Source organism: Centropristis striata, chromosome 6 (genome assembly GCF_030273125.1).
Source record: "Centropristis striata isolate RG_2023a ecotype Rhode Island chromosome 6, C.striata_1.0, whole genome shotgun sequence".
Lineage (NCBI taxonomy): Eukaryota > Metazoa > Chordata > Actinopteri > Perciformes > Serranidae > Centropristis > Centropristis striata.
This window is the reverse complement of record NC_081522.1, coordinates 4,969,902-4,997,042: the sequence shown is the minus strand read 5'-3', so window position 1 is coordinate 4,997,042 and position 27,141 is coordinate 4,969,902. Positions and strand designations below refer to the sequence as shown.

At 37.7% G+C, this 27,141-nt stretch overlaps 2 protein-coding genes across 2 annotated transcripts; one reads left to right on the top strand and one right to left on the bottom strand.

Moving 5' to 3' along the window:
• Positions 1-1,197: 1,197 nt before the first annotated feature.
• On the bottom strand, positions 1,198-6,185 carry fem1b (fem-1 homolog b). The gene is made up of 2 exons (XM_059335661.1): positions 5,370-6,185; positions 1,198-3,612 (listed from the first exon to the last, which is right to left on the bottom strand). Exons 1-2 carry the CDS (start codon positions 5,615-5,617, stop codon positions 1,977-1,979), a joined length of 1,884 nt encoding a protein of 627 aa, XP_059191644.1. The 5' UTR covers positions 5,618-6,185; the 3' UTR covers positions 1,198-1,976.
• Positions 6,186-13,297: 7,112 nt separating this feature from the next.
• On the top strand, positions 13,298-26,689 carry cln6b (CLN6 transmembrane ER protein b). The gene is made up of 7 exons (XM_059335651.1): positions 13,298-13,648; positions 14,635-14,733; positions 14,824-15,012; positions 19,004-19,059; positions 19,656-19,778; positions 25,576-25,704; positions 26,228-26,689. The coding sequence occupies exons 1-7, from the start codon at positions 13,550-13,552 to the stop codon at positions 26,373-26,375; spliced, it is 843 nt and encodes a 280-aa protein (XP_059191634.1). The 5' UTR covers positions 13,298-13,549; the 3' UTR covers positions 26,376-26,689.
• The last annotated feature ends 452 nt before the right edge of the window (positions 26,690-27,141 follow it).

Here is a 27,141-nt window from a genome sequence, read left to right as displayed (position 1 = left end):
GACCTTATTTCCAGCTATTAAAAAATGTATTGTGCAGTGGAAGAAATGCTTTTTTACATATATCCCTTGTTAGTTATACTTACAGATGGTTAACTCTGGAAATACATGAAGCACAAACAGCAGAAACACCACAGGGAAGATAAAGAGGGGACACTACATTAAAAAAAAAAAAAAAAAAAACAGTAAGAAGAGCAATGAACCTTCTTCGCAGTGTTATTTTTAAAGCTTTTCCTTCCTGGAAATAATCCGAACAGATCCATGCAGAAGCATACAGGCAAATAATTAAAAAAAAAGAAGACAAGAAAATTTGGATGTTAAGACACTTGCATGATGTGCCCACAAATAAATAATCAATGTGAAGACTTTTAAAAAAATCATAAAAATAAGTCATCTTTTATGCACCAAAAAAAAGACTAAAATTCATAGAAATAATTGAAAGTCCTATTTTTTAACCTCCTGCATCAGCAAATCAACAGTGTACACCACATGATCAGAATTGACAAAGACTCCTTTCCCCCCAGATATAACAAACAAAGTAAGTATGACAGTAAAGCTAAAGCTGCAGCAGCAAACCAGGACATCATCCTCAACTTCATGGCCTATTTTTTTAAAAATTCTACTTAAAAATGGGGATTTTTCCTCTGGGAGAACATTCATCGTTTCTGTCCTCAGATTCAGGTTTCACAACAAAAGCTCATGCATGAATTTCTACAGAGTATCAATCAATATGGCAGCACCATGTCTGGGGGAGAAGCACACTACATGGCCAAAAGTATGTGGACACCCGAGAGAAACATTCATCAACACGTCCTTTTCAGATCATCAGAGGGGGCTTCTAAATGGTTTATTAAGATGGAGAATTTTCATTTAGATCCTTATTATGTTAGAACAGAAAAGATAAAGTTTAACTGTTGCTGGGAGAACATCTAAAGCCACTTATCAATTACTTAATAAATAAATGAGATATCAAAAGATGATAAAAACGAGATAAAAAGATAAATATAATTCAATGTAATGTTTTTTTTTATTCTCTCATGAGATCCTCTTTCTATTGAAAAATCCTAGTTTTTTTCCATTTCGGGCCTTTAAAAATAGTTTAAATGCAAAAGTTTGAGAGGAGAAAAGTCACATCACAGAAATATAAATTCTGTGATGAGATTTGATGCGTTTAAAAGGGACATAAGGCCAAAACGGGACAAGAGGTCGAAAACATGACTGTATACTCTGGCATTAAAACTTTGCTTCACAATAGTATTGGGACGGAGGTGTCTACAATCTTTGGGCCATATAGTTCAGTGTTATTGAAAGAAGTCAACAGAAAAAAACATTTTCATAAATACCAACAACCCATTGATTAAAACAAACTAAAAGCCAGATTCTTAGTATAAATTTTGCCCAGCAGTTGGATCATGTTTCCCTTTTCTGACTCTTTTCTCACCCGTTGTTGTGGTTGTTACAGTGAAATTGAAACCCAGTGAAAATTTTTTTTCTCACATTAAAAAAGAATCTGTTGGACGAACGCATGTAAAGCAGGCGAGGTCGGTCGTCTCTACAGACACTCATTCATTCATTCCGTCTCTGATCGTCTCTCTTCAACACTCGCTCATTCACTCAGACTGTAATCACAGTAATGGCGTACATGGCAGCTCCCCATCGTGGAGATAAGGCAAAACAAGAATCAGCGCGGTGATGTCACTGCTGTCCTCTCTGCTCTCACAGCACAAACCTGCCGAGAGTTGGCTGGACGTTTCCTGTGAGGTCTCACAGCCCCGGTGATACAGACAGACTGCCATCTATGGCTGCTGGTTCTTAAGAATTAATACTTAAAATAGAAAAAAAGCAACCCACTTTTTTTATTATAAAAATGCTCAAAAACTTTTTAGTACTGAACCATAATCCTCAGCACCGTTTGGATCTGTTAGAAAATTATATGAAATTCTTTAAAAAGAACAAAGAGTCTGTCCTCGGGGTCCTTTTCAGTGGAATTCCACAAACTCCTCCAGTGTTTTGGGGATCTGGTTGCGGTAAGTGATCTGGTGCTGGCGGACAGCGCGCGCCGCCAAACACTTGAGACTCATTTTCATCTGCGTCTTCAGCAGGATCTCCGACACGCCGGTGGTGCTCTTGTCCAGTGGAGTCTTCTTCTGCTTGTTGGTCATGTCTGTGTGGGCGCCGGCCTCGACCAGGTTGATGATGATGGCGTGCAGCGTGAGGAAGTCGCTGATGGGCCGGTTGTACTGCACGATGACGTGCAGCGGGGTGTTGCCTTCGTGGTCGACGGCGTTGACCTGCGCGCCGCAGTCCAGCAGCAGCTTGGTGACCTGGGCGCTGGGGAAGCTGCACACGTCGTTGGTGTGGAAGTCGTCGACCGGCGTGCTGGAGCTGATGGCCAGGTGGAGCAGAGACGAGCCTTCGCGGGACCGCGGGTCCAGCTGGATCAGGTCGTAGATGTGCTTGTTAATGCGGGCGCGCTCCTCCTCGCCGCAGGTGGTTTTGGTGGAGATGCAGGTCAGGTACAGGAAGGTAAAGACATTTGACTCATAATTGTCCATGGCCTGCGGCAGCTCCGATTCAGCCGCCGACTCCACTCGAGCCATGCTTCGCTGAATCTCCAACACGCTGCAGCTCAGCACCTGCTCCACGGCTGAGGCTAACACCTGCTCCTTCAGGTGCACCATCTGGGAGAAGACCTGAGCGAAGCGCAGCAGGTCCTTGTGTGTGTTCCGGTTCCCTTTCTGCCGCAGACGGAGCGCATGAAGCCACAGTTTGATGCACTGTTCAAACTCCATGTTATCAGCGTAGACGGCGCCGCGATAGATGATGGGGTGTGAAACGTCGATATTGTCCGAGCCCAGGACGCGCTCCCGGATCATCAGCCCCTCCATGTGCAGAGCGTCCCGGTCCACGCGGATGGCCTCCAGTTCTTGAAGCGTCCGGCACTCGCTGCGCCCCCCGTATGCCTCGATGGCCGGCAGCAGCTCCTTCACAACGATGTTTTCTAAGTCGCGATAACGCTCCATCATGGCCATGTGCAGGTAGTGGTACGTCTTCTGGATGTCGTAGTTCTCCCGGTCGTTAGCGAAGGAGGCGCCCAGCAGCTCCAGGGACTCGATGCGGCTGGGCGGGTCACAGTCGGCGTGCGCCAGCAGCAGCTCCACCACGTCTGCTTTGCAGCTCTCAGCAGCGACCTTCAGTGGCGTCATGCCGTGTCCATTGACAACCATGCCCGCCTGGCAGCGCACCAGCTCTTGTACAATCTCCAGATGTCCCGCCTCTGCTGCAAAGTGCAGGGCGGTGGCGCCGCAGTGGGCTTTGGCATTAGGGTCCGCCCCCTGCTCCAGCAGGAACTTCACCACGTCCGTGTGGCCCTTATAGGCGGCAATCATCAGGCAGGTGTTGTTATACTTGTTGGTGATCCGAATGTCCGCCTTGTGGTCCACCAGGTAGCGGACGATGTCCAGGCGCCCGTCGAAACAGGCGGCACGCAGGGGGGTGGAGTTGGTGATGGTGGTGTGGTTAACGTTGGCATTGTGACCCAACAGCAGGCGCACCACCTCAAAGTGTCCCGCTCCAGCTGCACACCACAGCGCCGTCGCCCCGTCGATGACGTAGCTGAAAGAAAGACAGGAGACACTCAGTAATCAGTTTCACAATCAAGGTGGTCTTCAACCCCAGAGGGGTCTCAAACACATTTTGTCTTGACCTCAAGATGTTAACTACTCAAAAATATATTTAATCATTTATGAATGAATACAAACAAGATTACTATCTTTATTAGTACAGAGCTTCTTGTAGGTTTAGGAGGCCAAGATCAGACCTCAGAAAGAACTTGAACATTCTATTACAACAAACTATTGAGTGTTTTGGTAGTTTTTCTTGTTTACATCTAAAGGAAAGTCATAAACAGAGATTAATTTGCCAACTACAAAACAGGTGTTTTGTTACTACACTAGTAGTTCTAATGATTCACCCACAGCAGGATGAATCATTTGAAAACTGGGTCAAGCTTTGCTGTGACATCACTATGTGGGTGTGGCCAGCTGGATAAACCAGTTGAAAGTTCAGTCAGCAGAGCGACAGCAGGTTTCTGTTTGGAGAAGTCTCATTCACCTCCCACCCCCACCCAAATACTTGTCATAGTAGAACTAAGTTTCAGTGCAAGTAGTAAACAGTACTTTGTTTACAGCTTACTTTGATATATACCAATGGTTTCCCATAGAACCCTTTTTACATTTGATTAAAAAAAACAAACATAAAATGTTAAGTGTCAGAACTGAATGAAACACAGTCAAACTATACTATAGCTATACTATATTTTGGTCTGATAATATAATACTAAGGTAAATGTCAGTTTGATGAAACTGACACATTTTGGTCAGTTTAATAAAGCATTAAGATTTGATACCTTTAGTTAGTAGTTACTTTGCAGATAGTTAAAAACAGAGTTAAAACATATTTATATACACAAGTATTGCAATGTTCTGTTTTATGATACTGTATTAGATCTTATATAATAAATACTATTGATTTATTTAAATAATAGCATATACATGCAGAGATTTGCAGAAGAAATAATGCAGACAAAAGTAAACTTTTTTAAAATCTGATTTTATGCATGAGGTTGTGTGCTCTTTGCACCGCGACAATTTCCATTAAAATCAGATTTAAAAAACGCAATATATCGACTTGCTGATATTATTGCAATACATTGAATCATGATACATGTTATATATATTGTATCACTAGATTCTTGCCATTTCACAGCCCTGATACAAAGCATAATCAACAAATAAATCATAAGGTAAAATTACTGATAAAGTCTAAACATTATTGGTGAAAATAACAAGTTAGAAGACATCATATAGACCAGGGATGGGCAACTTAAATACTGGAGGGGGCCACAATTTATGATCAACATTACCACAGGGCCACATATAGGACCGGGCACTTAAACAGTGATGAAACTGCAATTTTAAATATGTTTACAGTGCAGTAACTTAACATATTTCATGCTCAAATGCATGTATAACAGTATAATACAAAAGGTTTGAAGCAAATAAAAAATATCCACTTACTATGATTTTTTTTCAGTGCAAGAACAGCAGACCAACATTATTTGTGAGAAGTAATTTTGTGCATTTTTACACTGCACTTTTAATTTCATGCTCAAATGCATGTAGTTGTACTGAGGGCCACTTCAAGTGAGGGTGCAGGCCCTATGCGGCCCCCGGGCCTCCAGTTGCCCATCCCTGATATAGACTAGTACAAACTAATAAACCAATGTACTTGTTGGTTGGTTTAAGTTTTACTACTTTCATCACTGAGGAAGAGTGAGATTTCTGAGAAATTGTGAGAATGGCATCTCTTACCCGTCAAACCGAACCGTGCCGGTTTGTTCTGTGTCCACCCTGTAGTGGTCCACCAGCAGCCGGACCACCTTGTCGTGTCCGTTCCGGGCTGCGATGATCAGAGGGGTGGACCTCTGCCCGGCCACCTGGGTCACATAGCCCAGCAGGTACCGGATCTCCGCCTCGGAGTGGTTGTGCAGCAGCGCGGCCAGGGTCAAGACTCGGCCCTCGCTGGCTGCCTTGTACACGTAGCCGGCCAGAGACTCCATCTGAGCCCGACAGGGAGCCAGGACCCCCGCTTTCTTCGCAACTGGCGCCCGCAATGTCCACTCCTCCAAGGCGAGCCGCCTCCCATTAAAATGTCGAAACCAGTCCCAGTGCACACATGAAAACTGTATCTTCTCCGTTATGGCCGCAGGAGAAACGTCGCTGATCCCGGCCGGTGAGTTTTACCGGTGAACTGTCCAGACGATCAGCGTCCAGCTGCAGGGTGTCTGTCTCCGGACGCCGAGTACCAGGCGTCAGCCGGTTAGCTGGCGTGCTAACGTTAGCGAGCGAATCAACAATTAGACACTTCTCTGCCGCAGCTTTGGTTGAATCAAACCGCCTCGTCGTTTTTTCGCCGTAATAGTTCGCCCCCCTGTGATGTTTCTGGCTGAAATCTCAAAAAGCGTCAAAGATTTCAAACACAAACAGAAGCACTTTCACCTTCTGCTAACTAGTCATTTGCCGGAAGTTGCCGTTCAACCTAAAAATACTTCCGACTGGAACATTCTCCGGTCGATTTAAGTTCCCCTACGCAAACTTCCTCTTGTTTAAAAAACATTTATGTCACACGCGGAGGAATAAAAAAAAATGAGAGAGAAAAATGAATATAAGTAGGAATTTATTTATTTAATCTCGAGGGTTAACGTCTCGAGGGTTAAATTACAAACAAACAAATTATAAAAACAAAATGAAGTAACAGTTAACAGCCGTTAACAGTTAAAACAGTTACATTCAAGAGCAGAATAGTTTGCGATCATGGTTTTAAAATGACTTGTAGGTACAACTGTTTGAAGTTTTACGTTTTTTTTGTTTGCAGCAGAAAAAATAAAAGCAATGTGCATGGCTATGGGATTTATGGGGCAGTTTATTGTTATTATTATTATTATTATTATTATTATTATTATTATTATTATTAATAATAATAATAATAATAATAATAATAATAATAACAACACCAATTTAACAAAAATATATATTACGGCAAGTTGCCACTAAGGGCTTTATAAAATAAATAAAAATAAAAATGCCTGTCACGTCAGACTTACTGTCAGAGATGTCCACCCAACTTTTCATACAAAATGTTATGATCAGTGGAGTAGAAAGAAAATTAAAAAAACAAAGTAAAAAAGTAAATTGGCCTAGTCCATGACAATTTTAATAGCAGTAAAAAAATAATAATAAAGAAGTGAACTTTTTAAAAGCCCTTATATTCAGAAAAGGGTTAAATAGTTTTAACCACAGAATTAAAATAGTTCTCAGAGTTAATTCATTCTAATTCTGTGGTTGCAAATTCTGTGTTCATCTAAAATTTATTAAAACAATAAAATAAAATAAAAATAAAAGATCAGGTAAAATGTATCTTTATTGAACATGGTATGTGTTATAACTAGATGTTAGAAAAATGTTACATTTGTTTCGTAACAGCTCTCCTCCGTCTGTCTGCATGTCATGACCTGGGTACTCAGGATGATCAACAGACCTTGTAGTGATCTATTTCATGTAGGAACTTCTTTCTTTATAGAAAGAAAATTGTTTCTGCATTGAATTACTCACAACAAGATCTATTGGGACACTCTATTCTGTATTTTATTGTATTTTTATATTTTATTGCTTGAAGTATGCCTAGGTTGTTGTTTTTATTTAATTGTGTTGTCATTGTCTCTGTGTGTAATGCTGCTGCTACACTGTAATTTCCCAGCTTGGGATAAATAAAGTCTATCTATCTATCTATCTATCTATCTATCTATCTATCTATCTATCTATCTATCTATCTATCTATCTATCTATCTATCTATCTATCTATCTATCTATCTATCTATCTATCTATCTATCTATCTATCTATCTATCTACATTCAATTATACCTTATTACCTGTGCAATAATGTGCGATATCACCATTTTTTCCATTATGATTGTTGCAGACTGCAGTCTCTTTATTCAGCTCTCATTCACTCAACTCTTTCCTTTATTAAAACACGTTTTACAGGTATTCATGCATGGTGCAGTGAAATCCGTCAGCTTCAAACTGTATTCATCTGAAACCAGATTAATGCTGTCTAATAAAACATTGGGAGCAGGTTTATACAGATTACAGGCTTATCTGCAGGCAGATCAACCTGCAGTTTAACTCCTGCACAGAAGCGGCTGTATTTTATCATCAAATAATTCACTTTCTGTGCAGCTTTGTGCCAGTCCAACGGGAAACTGTGAGGAACCATCTTCAGCAGCTGCGAGAGGAAAAAGTCAAGAGAGGAAAGGAAAAAAATCTCAGAGGAGGATTCATGTAAAAGCTAATCAGGATAAATGATGGAAGAGCATTTGGATTTCTCAATCACACACACTGCTTCAGCTGATCACTGCATGTAATCAGACCTGTGATATTGTCGCTGTTAAACTGTATTTTAGTATAATAGAGTATAAAGTCACAGACGGTCAGTTTGAAAAGAGGGATGCAGCATTTCAACCGGAGGAGACAGAACTCAGCTCTGCATGCAGCAACTTTCATGTGCAGGTTTGTAAAATATTCATCATCAGTCCCACCTTTAATCAACCATAAGAGTCATCTCTAATTAATCACACAGCTGTGTTATGTTTAAATAATATACTTTCTGTTTTTGTTGTTCCAGCACCAGAACCACAAAAGTTCCTCCTAAACAGGCCAAAAGTTACGTTTGACTGGATGGATTTCTTTTGTGATGGGACCTAACCTCTTGTGGAAGAAACTTTTTATATTTTAGAGTAAAGTTATAAATAGTTTCAGAAAAAGAGAAATCTTTTATTGCATCATTTATGTTCCATGCACTTTGAATGTTGTTTTCCTACGCTGTTGAGAAAAACAATGCTTCATTCTTCAGCTGCATTTTTAAAAAAATAGATGAAAGCACTTTTAAAAAAACTTTCACTTTACCACTACAGCAATAATAATAATAAGAATAACAATAGTAATAAGAATAATGATGTAACTTCAGTAAAAAACTAGTAATTTCAGTGTAGAAATTCTCTGTTAGAAGTAAAAGTCCTGCATTCAAACAACTCTTACTCATTTAAAGATAGATCAGCATTAGCATCCAATACTAAAAGTACCAAAAGTCAAATTTCATTATGCAGAATGGCACATTGCGGAATATATATTATTGGATTATAATTATTCATGCATTAATATGTTAATCAATTTTATGCTGCATCTGCAAAAGTGAAGCTAATTTTAATTACTTTATACACAGCTGAGTTAATCTATAATAATTATCATTTACTACGATTTTGTACGGTACTTGAGGGAATGAACTTATAAATTCCATCACATTTCCTACGTGGAGTCAGCCGACTTTGAATTTGGATCCTTCAATATGAAAGTTTACAAACCGAATTAAATTATTTATTTTTAGAGACAATGCACATAGATGATCACTATAAATGTGTCAGTGTTTGTCAAAAGGAAAATGTTAAACTGTTGTACATAGAGAAAAAAAAAAGAAAATGCAGCTTGTAATCACATCCCATCTTTAACCTTCAGTCAGTGATGCTGCTGTGTTGGTGGCTGGCTCCTGTGTGTCAGCTGCTCTAACCTGATTACGGAATGAATGCTGAATCCAAATGAAAGCAGCAGGACATTAGCCTATATCCTCTGCTGGATGTGTGACAGAGGAGCAGATGAGATTAGAGCTGGAGGAAATCCACTTTCTCAGAGTTTGGGGATTTTGGAAGGGGAGCATATGTCAGGTCACGATTTCCTCTGGCTCCAGGACGGCTCGCTCTCCTGTCACCCTGTGGATCCACACTCAAATGTGTCTCATCATTTATGCTCCCCTCAGGATGAATTTTAATAACTTTGGTGATCCTCCTGACTTTTCTTCTAGCGCCATCACACATTTTCTTTCATCCAATACCTGCGAAAGTAATAACACTCCTATCACACCGCAAAAAAAAGAAAAGTTGGGTGAACTCAAAATTTCAAGGCAACAAACTTCGATAACATTTTAAGTTGGACAATTAAACTAAACATTTTAAGTTTTGTTTTTGAGTTTGCTCAACTCTGAATTCAGATTTTTGTCAACTCAACTGTAAATTGTACTAACTTATAATTTTACATTGTAATAACTTTTCATCTTTGCTTCTGCTAACTTCTGCAATGTGACGATTGTAACGCATGCTATGAAATGTCAGCTAATGTTGCAACCACAATTTTGAGTTAGCATTGATACGCTAATGGCTACTCTTGTAGCTGTAGCAAGCAGCGCCGCTAGCATCAGTTAGCCGCTAGCTTTCGTTAATTACCGAATTTCACCGTTTCCCGCATTTCACAACAAAGAAATAAGAGTTAGCAGAACTATTGTCCCTTGTTGTGAACCCCAACTTAAAGATATAAGTAACAACAACTCACTAACTTGTTTTTGAGCAGACAACTGGCTTCCTTTGTTGTGCTAACTTACATTATTGCCCTAAATGTCAATAGTTCATATTTCCAAGTTTTACCAACTTAAATCACTGTTTTAGGCCAAAAAATACAAGTTGGCTTTCTTGCAGTGCAGCCTGAGCTGGCTTTTCTACTGTAAATTTAAATATAAATATCAGGAAAAAAACAGTTTTTAGACTGAATAATCCTCTTTTTTTCAGGGTAATTGTGTCTTTGTGACATTATGGTATTTCTGCATTAATTTTACATACATTTAAAAAAATATATTTTTACAATTTAAGTTTTTTCACTATTCCTTGATTTACGGTTATTAAGTGTCTACAACGGTGATATACAATTTTAAAATTTACACCTTATTTCTGATGCAATTTGACAGTGTTTTACTGTAAATTCTACAAAAAATTTTTTACAGTGTAACTATGCCATTTCTGGTAGACAAGTTGTCCCCGTAACTACTTCACTTCCGGCATTTATGCCCATGTATTTACTGTTTAAACTGTCTTTTGTAGCGCCTTACCAGGAAGTTTTGTGCCCAAACCTAGATCAGTGATTTTGTAGCCTAAATTAAAAACTGCAGCCTTTTTTTTTAAACAAATGCAAACCGTACGTGTATGTATACTGATGTCTGCACTTTTTTTAGAACACTCCTCTCCACCTTGTACCTCATATCGGGCGATTTGACAAATGGTCATATGGTGAGCAATCATATTGTAATTGAACCATTGCTTTTTAAAGGTTAATGCAATTTTTAAAAACTCCTTGTTTTTAGTGACACGGGTGGCTATTAATTGAACTGCAGTCAGCTCTCTGATATGCTACCTATACAAGACTTTGACAAGATTTGGAAAAGACTCCCAGAAAGCTATCGTGTCATACCTGCTCACATCTGAAGACAAGTGTTAAGAGTTTTTAGCCCCAGCCTAGTCTCACACTGAGATTTTAGACAGACTCTGAATCTTGCAGGGTCACTATTTACAAGACTATGCAATTCCCGCCATGCAATTTTTTTCCCATCATGCTCTTAGTAAAAACTTAGAAATGGAGGAGAAGCAACTTTTGGCTCCAGCTGCTCTAGTGTGTGCAGTGGTTTGTGTCGAAAAAACAACAACAAAAAGAAGAGGAGAAGATGCCACAAAATGCCCCCTCACAGAGCTGAAAAAGGGTTTCTGCTTTTCTGACATGAACATTTGACTATTTTACAGTAAAAATAGATATAAGGAAGAATAAAGGAAAGGAAAATTTATAAATTAATTCACGATATACATGTATGTCCTATTTAATTATAGTGTTTAATTGAATAATTATATGTATCAGCTTTTTCAATTTTCATTTAGTTAATCATACATTAATCATCAATTATTTATTACTTATTTATGCTTATATTTATTTATACATTTTAACTGAGTCTCCTTACTGTTCTCTTTACTAAGAAACATCGCCCCGAAAAAATCCCGCTTGTGGCCGTAAATATATGACATCACTATATTTTTATTGAGGCATTATTGTGATGTTCCTTTTTCCTGTGGAAGTGGTTTTACTGGCTGGTCTGGAACCGCTCATCTATTGGTTGGTGATTGTGTTATGTTACTGAGACTTTAGATAATATCAAACACGTTTGATATGATCCAAACCCAAGACTAGGAAAAGACTGATATGAAACAGAGCAGATTACTACCTTACACTTAACGATGGAGATGACGGGAGTGCGTGGTGACTTTCAGACTTTAGTCTGGGACTGTGAAAATCTTTTGGTCTGAGCCTAGCATTACTCATGCAAATGCTTGCACTCTGTATCTGTTGTTGTTAGCTCCTAGTGGATTTTTGAGCCAACATCAGTAGTGTTGCACACCTCTTCACTGAAGAGGAGAGGAAAGATACTTGGGAACGTGCATGAGCATTACATTACTACAAAGTCTGTTTCATAATAATCAGTCCATGGGTGATACAGGCAATGAGGTTTTTAAATTACATTACAATATGTTCACATTTTGGCAATACGAAGAGATCAATACACGTACATGTATAGTACCTTTAAGATCAACATGGTCTCACAGAAATCCGTGAAATAGCCACGGATTCGCTTAACTCAAAATCCGTGGAATAGCCACGGAATCACTCAAATTTCCATGAAACTGACACGGATTTCGCTACAATGCAAGTTAATGACAGTCATATCCCATGGCTATTCCAACATACAAAGTGATTATGTACATTCACTGAGTGAAGATTTAGAAAATAAAACATATATTTCTCGCTAGAAATGTAATCAAAATCCATTTTTATGCAGAAACTAAGTCAAAATATTGATTTTGTCCGCCATATTTTTTGTTCTGACCGCTGGGACCTTGAAAGTCACGTGACTTGGAACAAACCAATAGCCACGGGATATGACTGTCATTAACTTGCATTGTAGCGAAATCCGTGTCAGTTTCACGGAAATTTGAGCGATTCCGTGGCTATTCCACGGATTTTGAGTTAAGCGAAATCCGTGACTATTTCACGGATTTCTGTGAGACCAGGTTCTTTAAGATAGTGGTAGCTAAGTGGTAACCATTGGGCAACTGTGACACAAGTGATACATTGCAGCTCCTCCTGAGGAGAACAGGAAAGTCTGAACCAAATGTCATCACAATCCATACAATAGTTGTTGAGATATTTTACTAGAAAACACAAATGACAACCTCATGTGGGAGGTCAGAAGAATTCTTCCATGAGGAACTTAAATGTTTGTGCCCTTCAACCAGGATTTAACATTCATTGAGCCGGTTATTCTCTGTGGTGACTGGGCTCTCTTGATAAGACTTTCAGCCGTCATAATTCACAAGTCATATACAGTACAGGCCAAAAGTTTGGACACACCCATCTCATTCAATGTGTTCTTTATTTTCATGACTATTTACATTGTAGATTCTCACTGAAGGCATCAAAACTATGAATAAACACATATGGAATTATGTACTTAACAAAAAAAGTGTGAAATAACTGAAAACATGTCTTGTATTTTAGATTCCTCAAAGTAACCACCCTTTGCTTACTAGAATATAAGACATGTTTTCAGTTATTTCACATTTTTTTGTTAAGTACGTAATTCCACATGTGTTCATTAATAGTTTTGATGAATACAATTACAATGTCAATAGTCATGAAAATAAAGGAAAAACATTGAATGAGAAGGTGTGTCCAAACATTTGGCCTGTACTGTATATGTTAAATTATGTTGTTTTTGCTTTAGGAAGTGTTTCTATTTCAGCATCACTACATTCTGGTTTCTGTTCTAAATTGCAGATCTCAGACGAATCCTATCATGTGTTAAAGCATTTAATCTCCTCTTCACTGCAGAAAGCGTCTCGATGGCGGTTGAGGAGTCGCTGGTTGCATAATTAGCTGCTGCTTTAGTGGAACCAGATGCCGGTTGAATTGAATGAGAAACCTTTGTGCACATTAATCCACCTTCTGTCTTCTGAAACTCGTTTTGTATTGTGTGTGTTTCTTCAGCAGCCGGGGGGCCGGTTCTGCGGAGATGGATCCCGTTCTGTCGAAGCCTCGGTTCCACCTGGACCTCTGGCTCGGCTTCACCGTCCACAACTGGGTCCTGGATGTAGGCCGGCCTGTTGTCATGGTAACTGGATGATATCGAGTGTCCATTCCCGCTGGCCAAATTTCACGTTTTACTGAGTTCTCATTTTTTGGAGGATAATTACAGCCAGAGAGAAATAAATAGAGAAAATGGAAGTATCTTATTTAAATTAAAATTTTAATATAAAGTAGAATATTTTATCCAGGGATATTTAAAAAAAAAAGAAGAAGTAATTTCTCTGTTTTCTTTTTGGGTTAATTTATCCTTCAGACTTATCTGGTACAGCCTGGATAGAGAGCTCATGTTGAAATAATTTCTCAGAGAAGCTACACTTAATCAGCCTGTTTCAAATCGATTAAAATGTCATAAATGCTATTTAAGAAGAGGATCAAGACTAGGTATAAATATAACTTTTAATCTTTTATCCTTGCTACACTGTAAAAAAAAACTGTTGTTTTTACGGTAAAAAACCGGCAGCTGTGGTTGCCAGAATTTTACCGTAATAAATACAGTAGAACTTTTTTTAATATTACGGTAAAAAGATATTTGCACTGTTGATTTCACGTTTAAGATTTCCATTTTATTCAATTTTTTACTGTATAAATACGTTTTTCCATCAAAAGAAATGCTGTTCTGCCATATAATTGACAAGAAAATACTTTATAAATGCCACATAAATTAAAGATTTACCATAAAATACTACAGTATATTTATGTTAGAGATATGGTGTTTCGCATATTTAACATTGAGAAAAAGTATTTTTTTTACAAAAGAGAAATGCAAAAATTACAGTGACACTTATATATATATATAAATATATATATATATTTAATATTTAAAACATATGACAGTGTATTTAACATTGGAGTAATGTATTTTTCAAAAAATAAAACTGTAAAAAATACTGTTTTGGCTGATATATACATTTACAGTGTTTCATTGTTACTAAAACTGAATTAACCCATTTATCATTTTACGGTCACTGTAAAATCTACAGACACTTTTTTTACAGTGTGGTTCTTTTGCAGCTGGTTCTCCCTACAGACTGGTTTCCTCTGAACCGTCCCGGTGCTGCAGAATTCCTCCACATCCTGTACAACATCAGCACACCGCTCATCCTGCTCCAAGTAACTCAGTCACCATGTGTTGCTTCACACTGAATGATAAACGTGTATAAAGATGCTCCTCAGATCTCAGTAAAACATCTGTTCTTACAGATGCTTGAACGTAGCCCCCGGAGGTTTCCCCGCCTTGGCATCCACCTAGGCATCATCGCTGTTGTCATGGGAACCAGCCTCCACCTGGCCGCCGACTCCATCACCCGACGGCTCGTGCTGATTGGCTACCAGCTGCACCTGTCGATCAGAGAGAATCCAGTCATGACGAGCCTCAAACCGCCGTCCATGGTACGTTTACTCTCAATCAGAAAATTGACAATATTCTGTCAAGATGTTGTGATTTCCATGTTTTGTTCGAGAAAAAAAGTACAAAAGGTTTCAAGAAAAGATGGAATAGAATGGAAATGGAATGTAACTCAGTACATTTACTCAAGTATGTACTTAAACACAATTTTGAGGTATTACAATTACATTTTATGTAACTTTATTCTTTTAACTCCACTATATTAAGCGGGCAGCTTTAGTTACTTTTCAGTTTGAGATTTAATATAAAAACATGATCAATTTAAAGTGATTTGACTTTTAGGACATTTTAAACCTCATAAAAGTATATTAAGTAGTTAAAATGAGCCCTAACTTTGCATGAAATGCTGCTTGCATAAATGCATCTGTACAAAAAAAGAATTAAAGTAAAGCACAATATGTAACTTTTCTGCATTAAAATGTTTCACTAGATAAAGGAATTTAGTCACCAGGGCCCAGTATTTCAAGCAGTTTCGAGCACTTTATTCAAAATCCAATAACTTGAAAACCTTATCAATATCAATATACAATTAAAGTGTTTCCAAGGATTTCCAGCACTAATAGTGCTGGAAACCCGGTTGTCTTTAATAGCTGAGAGGTTCATGGCTGTGAGTGACTCTGAAAGTAGAAGAAAGAGAAGTTGTATGAGTATATCTTTACGTACACAAAGCATGACATCATCACCAGCATTACTGGAGCATTCTGACACTTCTGAATGAATCGTATAATTAATACTCGTAACGTTATGTTTCCTAAGTACTGCAGCAGTCTGCTCTGTACACATGTGGCAGATTTTTTTTAAGTCTGCTGTGTTGCCAATGACGTAACACTAATAAACTCTAAACAAGTTGGAGTTCAGGTATTATGTACCGACGATTAGTTCCTTTATAAGTTAAACCATAGACTAAAATTAATCAACAAAGCAGCTACCTCGCTAGCCCGCTACACTGCAAAAAAAGCCAACTTGTATTTTTTGGCCTAAAACTGTGATTTAAGTTGGTAAAACTTGGAAATATAAATTATTGACATTTAGGGCAATAATGTAAGTTAGCACAACAAAGGAAGCCAGTTGTCTGCTCAAAAACAAGTTTGTGAGTTGTTGTTACTTATATCTTTAAGTTGGGGTTCACAACAAGGGACAATAGTTCTGCTAACTCTTATTTCTTTGTTGTGAAATGCGGGAAAGCGGTGAAATTCGGTCATTAGCGAAAGCTAGCGGCTAAGTGATGCTAGCGGCTAACTGATGCTAGCCGTGCTGCTTGTTACAGCTACAAGAGTAGCCATTAGCGTATCAATGCTAACTCAAAATTGTGGTCGCAACATTAGCTGACATTTCATAGCGGCGTTACAATAGTGCCAATTCAGCACATTGCAGAAGTTAGCAGAAGTAAGGATTAAAACTTATTACAATGTAAAATTATAAGTTAGTACAACTTACAGTTGAGTTGACAAAAATCTGAATTCAGAGTTGAGTAAACTCAAAAACAAAACTTAAAATATTTAGTTTAATTGTCCAACTTAAAATTTTATCGAAGTTTGTTGCCTTGAAATTTTGAGTTCACCAAACTTTTCTTTTTTTTTTGCAGTGTAGCTGCTTAACACACAAATCAATGAAGTGAGTTAGTTTTTAATTACTCAGATAAAGTCGATCAAAGCAGGATCACCTTGATCCATGACTGAGAAAAGGAGGATTTCGTTATCTGGATTATCCTGATCCTGATTACAAGTTTTGAAATACTGGGGATGTCTGGATCTTAAGTTATAAAAGAAGTGAGCAAACATATCAGCAACTCAGCTGCAGAGCGAACTGCATCACTGACACACTGATAGTTATTGTGAAACTGCTTTATTTAGTGTTTTCACTGGTATTCAGTCAGCGGGTCCACTCGTTTTGGAGAGAAGTCCTCTGCAGCTCCTGATAAAAACCTCCTGAAGGAATTCCAACAAGAAAAAAACTCACCGCCATGACGGCATTTCTCCATCTTTTGTTGTTGTTTTGAATGAGAAATGCCTAGCAGCAGAAAATGCTGATTGCATGTTTATGCATTTCAATTTTAACGCTTGGATCAATATAACCGTGGGGTGCACTAGCTAGATAATTCTTGTGTGAGTGTGAATATGGGGCAAACAGTTGCAGAGGGAATCATATGTTGTACACAGCTCTACAGCAAAATAAGAGTTTACTCATTTTTTAAATGCAAAAAAAGACAAAATCAATACATGCCATTTAATGCTGATATTGTTAAGGCCCAGCACAAATAAAATAATGCATGAGAAACATGCTGAGTCAGGCAGAAGATACAAACTGGTAGGTGAGAAATTAGGTCTTGGATGGCTGGTGGAGGCTCTGCTGAGAGGAGTGGGAGTAAAGGAAGATGGTAAGCAGAGAAAATCCAGGAACGAGAGCTGATAGTGGGCTTAGCAAGCTGGCTGGCTGGGTAAATTCCTGGAAAAATGACAATAGGTGTAAAGTGCTTTGAGCAAGCAGATAATTGGACTGAAAATTTAGCACAAACATGCTGTGGAAGAGACAACAAGTGAGCAGAGACAGAGTGTTAGAGTGGTGCTTTTACACTGAAAGTGATGGCGAGAAAGCATGCAGGTGCAATGATTGTCAAAGAAAATCAGGTGAGCAGAGTGAGGCAGAGAGAGCAGGCAAGAGGGGATGAAAACAAGCAGATGGACTGATAGAACCAAAATGCACCAATTACCTATCACTCGAACGGAGATAGAAAATAACAAAAACACTCACACACAGGCAAGTGAAAATTACTGTAACATACTGCAGTATGATGTAAACACACTGTTGGCACTGAAGCATGCTCTGCATCACAAAAATGCACATGAAAACATTGTAGCAAATTTCTTAACATACATTTATAACAACCTGGTCTCACAGAAATCCGTGAAATAGCCACGGATTTCGCTTAACTCAAAATCCGTGGAATAGCCACGGAATCACTCAAATTTCCGTGAAACTGACACGGATTTCGCTACAATGCAAGTTAATGACAGTCATATCCTGTGGCTATTCCAACATACAAAGTGATTATGTACATTCATTGAGTGAAGATTTAGAAAATAAAACATATATTTCTCGCTAGAAATGTGATCAAAATCCATTTTTATGCAGAAACGAAGTCAAAATATTGATTTTTCACTAAAAATGAGAGAACTGTCCGCCATGTTTTTTTTTCTGACTGCTAGCCACGGGATATGACTGTCATTAACTTGCATTGTAGCGAAATCCGTGTCAGTTTCACGGAAATTTGAGCGATTCTGTGGCTATTCCACGGATTTTGAGTTAAGCGAAATCCGTGGCTATTTCACAGATTTCTGTGAGACCATGTTCGTTTATAAACTGACAACTGGGAATCTTTTTATTTTCATTGACATACTCTGGCATATAAAAAATCCACATATTATGGAATTTGTAAGTAGCATGAAGACATGAAAAACAGAACAGTAAAAAGAAAAATATTCTTCTTCTGGCTGTCTAACATGTCTGTGTAAATGTTTTTTTTTTTCATTCGGGATTTTGTTCCCCATGTAGCCTATCTCAAACCGTAATTATTATTAAAAGCAGATATGAGTTTTGCAGAATTTCTCCTAATATAATCATATTTAATTGATTATTATTTTCCATCCACAGTTAGTTCTAACACAGAGAAGCAAAGTCACCTTGTAATTTATGTGTAATTATTATCAATTTGCAACTACAAATCCATCCAAAAGAGCCCATGTTTCTGATGCAACCTTGGCCGTGTGGGAAATTAACAACTGAAATTGAATTTGTGGGAAGGAAAGTGACCTCCCAGTGAGGACATGTCAGGAATACAGCAGCATGAATCACAAAATGGATCCATTAATGCAAAAAACATTTTTTAAATAGGCTTTCACCTTTGAAGACATGATTCAGGAGGCTAAAAGCTCTACTGAACCTTTCACTCTGAAGAATATTTTTTTTATTTTTCAGGTGGATTTCTTTGAGCTTCTGTGTTTCTATGAGGACACTCTTGGTCATCTGATGTGGTAAGAAGAGCCCAAACTATTTTTTACTGTAACTCACTAACTTTCATTCACTAACACCGCCATAAAAACAATTGTAAAATGATAAAAAAAAATATCATCCCTTTAATTTTTCCACTCCAAGAAAATTCTTATGTCAAAAAACCATTAAAAGGATTCATATCGGGGTTATCTCGATCATTATTGTCTGTCTCAGCTCCGAGCTCATTGGTTCTGACTGAAGATGCAAATCTTTAAAAACAAAAATATGAAGTTTCATGTTTAAAAAAGGCTCACTAATTTCCTTAAACAACTGGTCCTGGTAGTTTTTTATCAGGAGGAAATGATGCATTTGTTGGGCACTATTTTCAGCAGCGGATTAATAGACATTTGGCGGTGCAGTGAGTATTTTTTGCACCAGGGGTTATGGCTGGAAAGGATCTCTCTTTTGTAAATATGACACATGTCACATTGTCACATTTTTGTTGTTTTCTAGTGACTCCAGGCATACCTAACACTGGACTCTGGTTTTATAGCCGCAAGTTCTGCATTTTAAGCCATTGTGATTGTGTGTTAATAAAGCAGCGGATCATTAGCTGTGATTATTCCGTCTCCACCAGGTATGTTCCTCTCTTCCTCGTCCTCTTCCTCTTCTTCAGTGGTTGTTTCAGTCACAGGAAACAAGTGGAGAAGATGCCGCTGACAGCTTGGATGCTGCTTGTCCCGAGTGCCACCTACTACTGGTCAGACTGCTTGACTACTAGATCACACTGATGGATGAATTCACAAAGAATGGTTTGCGACTGCTGATAGCAGCATGAATTGTGCATCATTTGCAATTTCTATCTGCCATAATCTGCAAAAGTTGATGCACTAATGATCGTGCAAACATGCAACATTTTTGCAGCTAAGTGCAATTTGCCCTTTTTTGACTGACTGCCATTATCCCTGTGGCAAAGTATAAATGTTGCCTTTAGTAGGCAGAGGTAATAGGTAGGTAATGGCAGAGAAAAAAAAAAAGTAAATGTTCAGTGCACGAGTTACAGGTTCTGATCGACGAGATGCTGAGGCATTCCTCAGAACTTCAGGGCAAGATATCTAAATAAAACCATGACTGGCCATTTAATGGGCTGATAAAAAGGTTCTGTAGGCGCTAGGCGGCTGTGGTTCAGTTGGTAGAGTGGTCGCCCACTGACTGGTGGTTCGATCCCAGACCCATGGCAGCCTACATGTTGAAGTATCCTTGGGCAAGATACTGAACCCCAAATGGCTCAAACCCAAATTGGTGTATGACTGAACAACCCCAATGGTGGCAGGTGGCACCGTTGTAGGGTAGCCTCTGCCACCAGTATGAATGTGTGTATCAACAGGTGAATGAGCGCAGTCAGTAGTGTAAAGCGCTTTGGATAAAAGCGCCATATAAGTGCAGTCCATTTACCAATAAGTGGAGCTCTATCTATCCCATGCACATGCAGGTGGAGTAGGTGGATCTAATAACAGCCATTTAATGGGGTGATAATATTCAAAACAAGTGCATCTTTTCTGAAACAGAAAATGCCATGACTTGAAGCGAACAGCATGTGATTATACATGTGATTCAGTTTCCAGCAATGCTAATAATTTCTGTGTAACTGCGTGTTGCTATAACCACTGATCTTTGTGAATTCAACTGTTTTTACAATGATGATCATTTGCATAGGAAGGGGTCAATTTTGCTCCACATGTATGTATATTAGATTATTTAAATATAGGCTAACAGCACAGGAGCGCCTCAACTGACTTGGCAGCGCAGCTTGGTGGAACTTCTTGTTATTTCTGCGCGGGTGCTTTGAGTAACAGGCTACATGTTTTTTGTGCAGGTTAAGTGGCCCTAAAAACTACAATCTTTTTGTGAATTTGCCTAAGAGTCTCTCTGTTCTGTAACTGAGTGGTCACAGGTTCAATCTCTGTGAGAGTTGATACATTTAAGACTGTGCTCCCACAAAAAACAGCCGTATTTGTCGTTTGTACACTGTAAAACCCAACTTTTGTTTCAACTTAAATATTTGAGTTTCCATGCTGCGAAATAATTTTATGTCGAGACAACAAAGACAATGTAGTTAACTCAAATGAATCTTGCTATTTGACCTAATACTTTAAGTTAAAATTACTTTTTGCACAAATATTTGTTGTGTTGAAAAGGAAAAATTAGTTATAATAACAAACAAGCAACATTAGGTTTTACAGTGTACAGCAGTGTAAAACAATCCTTATTCACCGAGTAACTCTGACATAAACCAGTGCAACAGTGAAGATGTGGAAAACGGATAAAAATGAGAAGGTCCATTTGGTTGTAGATGGGTAAAAGAAACAAAGGGTTTTCTTGTTCCCAAACCCAAAGTCCACATCATGGTTTTAAGCCACCTATGCACTTTTACTTCTGTGCGTAGCTATATGACGTCTAAACCAGGTTTTATGTCACCAATGTAACTACCAAAACCACCTCACATCATTATCGTAACTTTATGCATACATATCTTTTCTTAAGCCTAACCAAGTAGTTTTATTTCCTAAACTTGACGAGTAGTTTTGGTGCTTAAACCTTATAAAAAAACTGTTAAAACTGCAATCTCTCCATTTAGGTGTGAGGACATTTTGGTATTCTATCTTGCGACTAATTTATGACAAAAACGACTTAATGTTGACATAAGTGATAAAGGACTTTTCCATCAGTAGCTACTGTGCCCTCTTAAAGTGGAAAAAAAGGTGCAGGTCACGGACTTCATTGTGAATCTATAATTTAATTTATGTGTTCCATCTTCACCTCACTTGAGGAAAACTTCACAATTAGTCTTTGTAATGAAAGTCTCACAGAGAAACAGAAGGAGTCTCTGAGGGAAGCCTGTGTTTTTTTGGAAGGGGTGATTCAGTCCATTAGCGGGCCACAGGAGCATAAATCTACATTAAGTTTGTGTTAAGAGCTTTATTTGCGGAGGTTTGCATTCTTCTCTTGACTTCAGAACATTTACATGCAGAGACGCTCTCATCCAGACAGACGTCCAGCGAGGCCGACAGCACAAAGAGATTAAATTCTTTCTCCATCAATAAAAACACAATCTTGGGAGCTCAGGGGTCGACCGGCTCCCTGCTGACAAACGGCAGCAAAAATAAGGAAACAAACAAAAACATCAAAGTGGAAGTACTTAAAAAGATTATGTTAGAGAATCCATGACGAGCTGTGAAGTTAAAACAAAAGTACATGCAGGATAATCACCATGGAAGTTGTGTCTCTGTCATAATTAGACGGACAGAGAGGAATTCACAGCTCATGCTGAGATGTGTGAGCTCCAGATTACATACCAACTGTGCACAACATGCACTTAATACTAACTTTCATAGTATACTGTTTTTGAATTTATATTCAAAATGCAAAATTATGTATGCACCACTGGTTCATACATCAGACTACAATGCAGATAAAATGTGTTCTCAGAGATTATATGCTTATTTTTTCTCTCTGTAGCCGCCTCGAAGCAAAACTTTTTCCAAGATGCAATCATGGACATTTTTTATTTAATGTAAAAAAAAAAAAAAAAGTGTGATTAAATATGGATTACTTTGGACTAAAAAGTTTTTTATGCAAATTGAAAAAAAAGTTTTGTTGGAAATCCCAAAAACATTGCCTGCGTTTCAGCTATATCTGAATGTATTTACAAACCATTTTTCCCACAATTACACATTTTTTTAATCACAAATTTATTTCATTTGAATTAAAAACATTTTTTGAAAGCAGGATGGAAGATATTGCTCACAAAAGTATTATGCTTGATTGAATAATAAAGACACAAAGTAAGCCCATACTTTTCCAGTGTAACACAGGCCTCTACAATTTAGAGACATTACATTTATTTTACTTAATTAGTAAAACATATAAAACATATACTGTATTTCAGTATGTTATGTAAGAAGCTTTATGTTTATTTTTATTTCACAAAGTGCTGCTGCATTGGAGTCTGACTAGATAACAGCTGAACTGAAACAAAGAGTGTTAGAGATGAACAAGACACCAACACCTGAGGCTGTGTGTGTGTGTGTGTGTGTGTGTGTTTGTGTGTGTGTGTGTGTGTGTGTGTGAGTGTGTGTGTGTGTGTGTGTGAGAGAGAGTGTCTGTGTGTGTGTGTGTTTGTGTCTGTGTGTGTGAGTGCGTGTGTATGTCTGCATATGTGTGTGTCTGTGTGTGTGTGTCTGTCTGTGTGAGTGTGTGTGTGTATGTCTGTGTGTGTGTGTGTGTGTGTGTATGTGTGTGTGTGTGTCTGTGCGTGTGTGTGTGTGTGGTTGTGTGTGTGTGTATGTCTGCATATGTGTGTGTCTGTATGTGAGTGAGTGTGTGTGTATGTATGTGTATGTCTGTGTGTGTGTGTGTGTGTGTGCATGTTTCTGTGGTTGTGTATGTATGTGTGTGTGTGTGTGTGTGTGTGTGTGTGTGTGTGTGTGTGTGTGCGTTTCTGTGGTTGTGTGTGTGTGTGTGTGTGTGTGTCTGGATTAGGAGGACTTCAGGATTTCATTGGTTTACATACTTACTCTGTGAGGACATACCTGACTTGTGAATACAAATGACTTGTCCTCACTTATGATGCATCTTCGTACGTCCTTGGAAGCCTGTTATACCTAAATTGGAGTGTGTGTGTGTGTGTGTGTGTGTGTGTGTGTGTGTGTGTGAGAGAGACTCCTCCAGCAGTTAGTAATAATTGATCAGGTAGTTCTCAGGTGTTGCTGACTAATTACTTTACTGACTGAGGACAGCTCCTCAGGATGAAAGTAGAATTCAAGAGCCATGTTGGAGTTTTCAGTGTTTTTGTTATTTAAATAGCGTTAATCCCTCATTTTACTGCTGAGTTTTAAATCTAAAAAAAAAAAAAAAGATTTTAGGCAGCCATTAGAGACCATACACCTTTGTCTCTGACATTTAGATTTCAATCTTTCTGTTTGTTTCGTGTATTAAAGTGAAGAAGGTTACATCTCCTCGTGGCTCCACACAGATCTCAATGTTTTAGCTCTTTACCTTGAATGACATGCTTTACATTAGCATTTAGTCTCACTCAGGTTTATTTCCCTACACAAATTAAAATACACATACATAAAAGCAGCAGAAACACACTAAGTTTGAATTGTAGCTAAAAATAGCAATTTTTCATATAAAAGCTTTATATCAGTACAGTTTTATATCATAAAGTAGCATTATATCAAACGATTTACTCTAAATATATAATTAATGTTCTATAAAAGTAATTTTTTTAAAAGTATGTTTGTGGAGTTTTTTCAAAGTACTTTGAAAAAGTCCGAACCTTTCTTTGTTTTTGTTAGTGATGTCAGATAGATTTAGTCAGATTTGGACTCAGGTCCGAGCTATTAAATATTAAATCATCCATCTTTACTCACTGGCCTTTCTTCTCCTCAGGTATGCATAAACTACAAGTTATGAACTTCTTTTAAAAATAAGAAAATGTTATGGTAACACTTTACAATAACCATCATTTAGAAATGATAAACAGATAGTTTATTGTTGTTTAATCATAATTTATAAACCATATATAGGCCATTTAGAACGGTAAATAGATAATTTATTAATGTTAAACTATCTAAATCTTTTTAAAAATGACAAAAAGATGGTATATTAATGTAAGTTTAGTTACTTTACCATTAACAAACAATTAAATTATAATTAATAATTTATTAATAGTCTTAGTTGCACTTATTATAACATTTTTAACACCATATTAAGTATGTTAATGATTTTGAAATGATTCACAAACCTTTAAGAAATTGGTTGAAAACATTTAAAGATAAAATATGTATAGCACTTTGTAAATGGTTAATAATTGGTTTATAAACCACCTATAAACATCACTTAGTTGGTTATTTTAAAGTGTTACCAATGTTATCTTATCAGTAGTGGCCATAAGCAGGTATTTATTGGATATTGCAATCAATAGAAAAAATCCATATCAAGCATCCTTAAAAGTTACACTGTAAAAAATAAAATAAAAATAAAAAATAAAATTTAAAATGATTAATTACCGTAAATCAAATAATAGCACAAAACTTTTACTTTTACTGTCATTAACTGGAGGAAACACACAGTTTTGCTGTAACAACGTAACATTTTCATGTCAAATTAGTGGAGAACTAACATGATGTCAAAATGACACAATAACCCTAAAAATAACGGGATTATTCAGTCTAAATTACAGTTTTTGCTGATATTTCCATTTAAATTTACAGTAGAAAACCCACTCACTGTATTTCTTACGGTGAAGTTCTGGCAACCACAGCTGCCGGTATTTTACCGTAAATTAAACAGATTAATTTTTACAGTGTATGATCGTACTTAAAAACATCTTGGGAGGAAGTTTAATGGCTAAAAGTAAAATGATTACTCCAGTTATTAACAGAATTATGTTATTATGATGTTTTGCATCAACACAGTGGATATTGAACCTGTGACCTTTTGCTCCCAGTGCAGTGATCAGACCCACTAACCCTCCTGGTTCTTGCTGTCAGGTACCTGATCACTGAGGGACAGACCTTCATCCTCTTCATCTTCACCTTCTTCGCCATGACCGCCACAGTGATGCACCAGAGGAGGCGGGGCTTGGCACCCGACTGTAACGGCCTCTTCTTGCTCTACAGGTAGATCAGAAAATACTATATGTTATATGTATATATAAATAATCTCTGGCAAATTTTGAATGCAATTAATTCTAAAATTCATATTTAAGCACCTGTAAAAACCAATGCAAGCTAATATGTACTTCATGCACTACATTAAGCTGTTTTGCCTGTGGGAATAAAGTCAAGTCGAACTTTATTTATAGAGCACATTTAAAACAACCGCGGTTGACCAAAGTGCTGTACAGATATCACAGTTGCAGGAAATACGGTAAAAACTAAAATACTAAAATACATAAACACAGTGCAACAATAGAATAAAATAAATAAAAATATAATAAAAAATATATATACAGTACAGGCCAAAAGTTTGGACACACACCTTCTCATTCAATGTGTTTTCTTTATTTTCATGACTATTTACATTGACTAAAATCCTAAAATTACAAGACTAAAATCCTGCAAAAACAAACAAACCGCAAACCCCATTCATTTAAATGTAATCACAGTGATTAGTTAATTCTGATGTTTCTCTGGTCAATAGTTTCTCTGTGGCTCTGTTCCTGGTGGCGGTCTGGGTGGCCTATCTGTGGAGCGATGGCGTCCTGAGGAAGAAGCACCCCGGGCTGATCTACATCCCACAGCCGCGTGCCGTATACACACTCCACCTGCGTCAGGACACCCAGACATAACAAGAAGCCTGCTTCCTCCAGCAGAAGTTCACTGACTCAATATGTCACTTTAATCCGACCGCATGCAGGTGGAACCAGACGCTCTGCTCTGCCGCTATCACGCCTTCAAGTACAAATAATGTATTTTCTCCGCTCTGGTTGTGACTTTCAAATGTTGTACTGGCAAAAAAAATTTCAGGATGTGATCACAAAGGGGGGCAAGAATGACTCAGATCGCCCCCCGGGCTGTCTGGACCTAGTGCAGCCTAAATATATTGCAACTTTTAAGAAAGCTTTGGAAAATGTGAAGTGAGTCACATTGCACTGCAGCAAAATGTTTTAGTTTTTTTTAGATATCACAGTGCTGGAACATCTATGTGATCTTCCTCATGAAAAACCCAGATACTGTATCTGTTTTAACCTGTCTCTAGTTGTGTTTCCATCAATGAATGGTACATTTCGATGCACATTTTTTTTTAAACTTAAATTTTATTTCAATTTTTGCAGCATATACAAACATATATACAAATTCACATTTAGTCTGCTGTTTTTCATTTGTGATCTGCTTAATACAGCATTAAAGCATATATATCAGGTCAAGTATGTATAAATGATATGGTTAAACCAAAGTAACACAAACAAACAATAAGTAATTAAATAATAAACTGTGTAAATGGAAATAAATCAAATTAAATTAAGTGAAATAAAGTAAAATAAAATAAAGGTAACATGAAATTATTGCATTAGTATGGTCATGGCAGGTCTCCATCTGTTAACAAATATATCT

Bases quoted from the DNA above. Each gene is read 5' to 3' on its own strand.
- fem1b (XM_059335661.1), bottom strand. From the start codon at position 5,617: ATGGAGTCTCTGGCCGGCTACGTGTACAAGGCAGCCAGCGAGGGCCGA. The intron at 3,613-5,369 runs GTAAGAGATGCC...TCTTTCTTTCAG, and splicing joins GGCACGGTTCGGTTTGACGG to CTACGTCATCGACGGGGCGA.
- cln6b (XM_059335651.1), top strand. From the start codon at position 13,550: ATGGATCCCGTTCTGTCGAAGCCTCGGTTCCACCTGGACCTCTGGCTC. The intron at 19,060-19,655 runs GTAAGAAGAGCC...CGTCTCCACCAG, and splicing joins ACTCTTGGTCATCTGATGTG to GTATGTTCCTCTCTTCCTCG. The intron at 25,705-26,227 runs GTAGATCAGAAA...TCTGGTCAATAG, and splicing joins GGCCTCTTCTTGCTCTACAG to TTTCTCTGTGGCTCTGTTCC.